General features: G+C 44.0%; 1 protein-coding gene across 3 annotated transcripts in view; it reads left to right on the forward strand.

Annotated features, from left to right (window-relative positions):
* Positions 1-5,541, forward strand: part of UNC80 (unc-80 homolog, NALCN channel complex subunit) — a gene marked incomplete at both ends in the record, with an annotated part of 126,623 nt that extends 121,082 nt beyond the window's left edge. For all 3 annotated transcript variants that reach the window (XM_084289645.1, XM_084289644.1, XM_084289646.1), the window contains 4 exons: positions 2,297-2,378; positions 2,849-2,960; positions 4,246-4,457; positions 5,272-5,541. In XM_084289645.1, coding sequence (XP_084145771.1) covers positions 2,297-2,378; positions 2,849-2,960; positions 4,246-4,457; positions 5,272-5,541 — 676 coding nt within the window. The remainder of the gene's footprint in view (positions 1-2,296; positions 2,379-2,848; positions 2,961-4,245; positions 4,458-5,271) is intronic.
* Positions 5,542-6,000: the final 459 nt, after the last annotated feature.

Below are 6,000 nucleotides of genomic sequence, written 5' to 3' on the forward strand. Positions count from 1 at the left end.
GACTTTTTCAAAGTATTTTCGTGATGCATGTGAAGCGAGTTTGTTTTACCACTCCAAACAGTGTTTTTGTACTGAATAAATCTGTAGTCTGCCTGCTACAGACAGCTATGTCTCCTCACCCGTAGAGCCAAGAGCTACTGTTCCTTCATCAGACGTTGTAACAGTATTGGCAAAAGCTAGTCCAACAGCAAATTATTTTTTCAAGACTTTCTCCAGCCAATTCCTACTTAATTCACATACTGGCAGGAATCGGTTTTTATGTAACTGTAGAAACAAGAGATGAGGAAAGTTCTACAAGCTGTAATTTCAGGTAGTCTGGATCTCAAATCAAAGGACTAATTTGAGCGCGGTCTCTCTGCTCTAATAAGGAATGATGAGCTGCCTCTGGACCTACCAGTCATACGTGCTGCAGTTACTGCCTGGGTTAAAAACACAGTCCTGCTCGCAGGAAGTAACTCTGAGGACTCTGCTTATTCATAGGCGGGTGCTTGCATGATGTTTAGGATGCTTTGTATGTAAATCATGTCAATACCCTACGTAAAAGCTGGAAAATGTGTTTCAGAGGCTGGTGATCTCATTTGGAAGGGCTGTCTGGGGGAGAAAAGGACTCAAATATATCTTGTTTGTTCTGGCTTTGAGCTTGCATAAGCTTTTCCTTTTTTCCAAACCACTGCAGCTGTGGTGAGATTGCCGAAGGCATGGCTAGGCTTAGGAGGCTGTGGTCAGATAATGAGAAGAGAAGCAGCTTCGGGGGCTGAAGGTAGTGTCTCTCCCCTGAAGTTGCCAGTCATCTCGCCAGCAGAGCTGGTGGAAGCACATACATATGGTTTAAATGCGAAGTCTGGCTTGGGTTTAAACTGATAAGAGAGGAAGGAGTAGGACTTTGAGCTTAGTTAACCAGACTTTGACCTGAAGCAGACCGGGAAGCTCTCGTGTTCTCTTCTACCAAACCTATGACGAGCAGTAACTTGTGCCAAAGGGAAGAACGAGCTGTTCAGGAGAGAGGACTTTTTAAGCCTCTCCTCAGGCATCCTTCATGTCGTGTCTGACCGTGTCAATCCTTAGGTTTGCCTTCTCCCTCCGCTCCTGTAAGGGCAGATATTAAACCTTCACTCTGTTGGTGGTACTGAGCTCCTCCGGGGAGATCCAAGGAAAACATCTAGAGAAAAGAATGTTGTTTTTCTTTAGATTAATGCAGGCCAAAGGCAAAATGGATTGTAATACCAAATCCTCAACAGCGCATTCCAGATATGGCTGGGAGTTGCTTAAATAGGACTTGTGGCTCAGTGGATTCCAGTCTGTCCCAAATAAGCAGCTGCCTTCCTTAAAGGAAGTCCATCTAAACGTTAGTTGCTATTGTAACCATATGTCTCCCAGACACAGTTCATTCAGTTAAAATGTTTTGTGACCGCTGTCTGCTAAATGAACAACTTTTATCTGTCTGGAGGAATATACGACTTTGATGAAAATGAGGGGAGGGTGGCATTTTTGTATGAAGTAGATTTAATGATCAGCTGAATAGGAGGATGAGATGGTGTGTAGCCGAGTCTGTTTTACTGCTAAAGATTGTTTTACTGCAGATTTTCAGCTGTTTTGTACCAAGATATTAAAAACTGAAAATGTGTGCTTTTATAAATGTATATATGTAATTTATTTGTATTTTTTGTTCATTCGCTACCAAGAGACTCAAGGCTGCAAGTGTTGAGTGTGAGGCCTTGTTTGCATAACTCATGCATCCATTATGTGAATAGATCCTTTGTCACTTTGTGTTTGTTTTTTGTTTGTTGACTTAAATTGAAATTAAAACCAGATGACAAAATTCTGATGAGGCTGTGGAGTCTATTTGGGAGGAAAAAAATAGCTTTTACAACATTGTCCTTACAAATGGAAATGCAAACAAGAAGGCTTTTGAGCTAGGAGCTGATCTTCTTGCCTTTGTTGACAAAGCCTATGTGGCAAAGGATGCAGAGAAGTGAGTGTTGGCTCAGTGGGATGCATCAATCAATGACTGAAAACTGAAATTTGCAGTTATTTATAGTTGGATGCTACCTGTGCGTGGCCAAGTCCTGAATGCCATGACTCCACCTCCCACCCTCTCCTAAGCCTTGGAAGCCACAACCCAACAGACACGTCCCCCCCATCCTTCAAAGACAGTATTTGCTCTTTGAAGTGACTGTGCCATTAGTGGTTTATCTACCTATCTATTTATTTATTTATGTCAGTCACAATTGCCAGGACACCTGCTAGTTACACAGGGTGCTTCCATGCTTGGCCTAACGCTGTCGACATCTAACAGGGTGGCAAGCGTGCAGAGCGAGCCGGGACAGCAGAACCTTCTTTTGCAGCAACCCCTGGGGCGCAAGAGAGGCCTACGGCAGGTAACAAACCTTTCCTTCTCTTTGATTTTTTGTTGTTGTTGTTGTTTTCTAGTTTTGTATGTTTTGAAATTATTTCTGCATGTAACATTTCCCTTTTACGGGTTCTGTGATACTCTGGCTAAGTTAGCAGGACCATAGTGCGAGTTGTAGCCCTGAGACCTGGCAAACTGGTAAGAAAGAAGGTGCACTTTGAGTTTCTTGGGTCTTTCCTCTGTGCACTTTTGTTGGTTTTGTGGGTTTTGTTTGTTTTTTAAAATTCAAATAATGGTTACACAAAGCACATCGATTACAGTCAGTATTGAAACTGAAAAGATCCAAAACACAGAAGTTCAGTAGCTGTTTTCGTATGAAGGAGATGTCTGAGCCATAGAAACCTTAAAAATGTGTATCTGTATCCCCCCTACAGAGGACAAGTTGTGCAGGACATGAACATACCTCAGCCTAACATGACTCTTTCTTCCAACGTCTAGCTTCGACGACCACTGCTGTCACGCCAAAAAACTCAAACTGAACCTCGTAGCCGTCACGGAGCTCGACTTTCAACCACCCGGCGAAGCATCCAGCCAAAACCAAAACCTACCGGTAAGGCAGTGCTGCATTTCCAGAGCCAGCACTTCATGTTTTAAAGTACAAAATTCAATGTTGTTGTTTTTAGATTAAAGGAAAAGTTAGCACATTCAAAGAATATGTAAGCTGTTTTCATCATAGAAATAAGAGGTGCCATGTTGAACTAGTTTGTGTTCAAGTTGGTAATGACTGGAAATTGTTACCGTCAACTTGCTCGTCGCTAGCCTGTACTAAAGGGAAGCCCCAGCATGCTTACCCTTTTCCTTAGTAAAAGGATCAGAAAATCGCCCTCTCAAAACACTTCCATGGTTTCAAGGCCAGCAAGGTGAAACTGGACACGGGCAGTCAACGATCATGTCTCTTAAAAGTGTGGAGGATCTAGGGTATGTGTCCTCCATTCAGGATGCCTTGTCTAAAAACTCTGGATGTGCAAATCTTGAAGCTGCTAGTAACAGTGGGAGAAAGAAGGAAATTTGCCATCATTTGCAAGCTTAACAGTTCTGAGTTTTAAGGGCTGTGTATGGAAACGAATACCGGACTGTTCTAGTTTGTGGCATCAGTGCAATGTATTTCCAGGAGTCAGCATTGCCAAGCAGAGCGGGTAGCTCTATTCCGTATATCCAGAGTGAGCAATTAACTGTGGAGGAAACACCTGGAAGAGCGAAGGTTGCTTCAGAACTTCCTGGGTTTCCAGCCAGGACTGTGCTGGGGCAACAGCACTGCTGGAGATCCTTGGAACATAAAACTTAGACCAGAATGATTAAGAGTGGGAGCAGGGATATTTGTTCTACTGTTAAGCTTTAGTCTAGCTGTTGTCAACCCCTGATATTCTTTGTTACTGCCGGGTAGTGAACTCAGTCAGTGGCAGGAATGAGGGGTAATCAGCTGCCCTCTTTCTTTTCCAATTTTCCTGCAAAACCTGGGGCAACTCCCTTATGTGTTTGATCATAGTTTTCCTTTTTTTTGGTTAAGTCAAAAACGCCTAAGTCACGTGGGAATCCAGTTCATTATATTCTGTGGTGGAATGATGTTATGGGTGATATTTATCTCACCAAGCCATAAGATAGGTAGGGTCAATAGTCTTCAGGAGATCCCTGACTCTTGCTGTGGCTTTAGAGGAAGCCGAGGAGTAAAAGGCTGTGAGATGAGGCGCCATTTAGACAGCTTTTAAAGATGGAACGTATCACGAATCCTGTTTTAGCTGTAAAAACACTAGGGATGCTCTCTGCTCTCTTACTGTGTTTTCCTTCCCAAATCACAGCATTTTAATACCCTGCTTTCTGGGCTTTGTACCCCTCAGTGGAGCAGAAGCGGTCGGTGACTTTCACTGAAGCTCAGCCCGAGGCAACACCACCATCCCCAGCCAACCCCCCGGCTCCAGCAGCTCAGCCGCAGGGCTGCAGCCACAGCAGCCCCCAGGGGAGCAGCAAGCAGGAAGCGCCCAGTAAACCCGTGCTGACTTCCTCGCCCGCCATCATTGTAGCTGATCTACACAGCCAGGCCACTGGCCAGGTAACACGACTCACAGTTCTATCCCGTGTCTGCCCACGGCTTCATCTCAGCTTTGCTGATGGAAGTTGCAGGGCAAATATTTATAGCTGCACTACAGCAGTATAACAAAAGCTGGCTGGTGAGTAAAGGCAGCGTCTTTTCTTAAGGCTGAATTTGCTGTCCTACCCTCTACTTTTATAAGCTACTCGCTTCTCGGTCTTTGCAGTAATTCTTAATTTGTAAGTATATTTCCTGCATCTTTCCATCATAACTACAAGTCTTTCTAGACCTGTGCAAGTTTTCATCATCTGGCAATTACAGTTTGTTGTATGAGAAATGAGTCCTTCAGGAAGGATTACTTCGAAAACTCACTCGGGGTTGTTTTAGCAAAAGCATCACATTTCAAAAGAAGCTGCTTGTCCAACATTTTTCTTTGTTGGACACCACTGAGCACAGTGAGAGACAATCACAATCGCCACTTCAACACATTAGTAGCATTGTGGTCACTTTTATACCCCAGCTATCTGGTGTCTTTTGGGTGTATGGACCTTGACATGAACAAGTATAAGAAAACTTTCTTAAAAATACGAAATGAGGAAGTGTTAATTGAAAGCAGACGGCTTTTCTGGTTATTGTTACAAATTTCATTCACCAGCAAAAAATAAATAAATAAATATAATTGTTAGGGCAGATTTTTGGGGATTTATAATCTGCAAAAGGCCCTTTAATGGTAAAAAGTAGTTCTGAATGAGAAAATACTTTATAGGTGTTCCCTAGCTCTTCCCCCACTCGCCCTTTTTCTCTGAACATGACCGCTGGCTCTCCTCAATTGCAGAGCGAGGCACTTTCTACTGAGAAGGAGAAGGAAAAAGAGGAGGGTTTGGAGTCGCGGCCAGCCACAGCACAAAGCACCCCACCCACCCAGCTCTCTGACACCGAGGACTACGCTGGCCTTGAGACCACCAGCTTACTGCAGCACGGGGACACGGTCCTTCACATCAGTGAGGACAACGGGATGGAGAACCCCTTGCTGGCCACTCACTTCAGCTTCACGCACGTGGAGCTTGGGGAGACCGACGTCGATCTGGATGAATCTCACGTTTAACTCTTGGGGAAGTGCAGTAGTGGGAGGAGGAAGGGAAACTGTGCTTTCTCCTTTGAGTTCCCTGGTAACTAGTAACTAATTCAAACGAGCACTTTATTATCCAAAAGCAGAATATAGCTAACAGCCTGTTGCTGTAGACTAGCTAATTTCTGTTTGCGAAATCTATTTCTGTTCAGGGCAAGACTGTAGGAGCAGAGAATTTTTAAAAAAATTCTCAGGGTAGGAGGTGTGGGCAAGTATGTGTGGTCCACAAAACCTTGATCTGGCAGCCATGTACTTTGATCAGCAGCCTCTTTGGGTAAGTAGGCTGTTGTACCGTGCAAGACAGGAAGGAGAAACCTCTTTTGAGACTGTGCCCAAGATTTATTTTTGTAGCTTTTTTGAGAGGAGGGCTATATAGCAGCTGTATCCAAGGCTCTTACAGTTTGGTACTGACAGTGAAAATGCTGACAAAAAAGT

Source organism: Netta rufina (assembly GCF_964035555.1).
Source record: "Netta rufina genome assembly, chromosome: 6".
In the NCBI taxonomy this organism is placed as follows: Eukaryota; Metazoa; Chordata; class Aves; order Anseriformes; family Anatidae; genus Netta; species Netta rufina.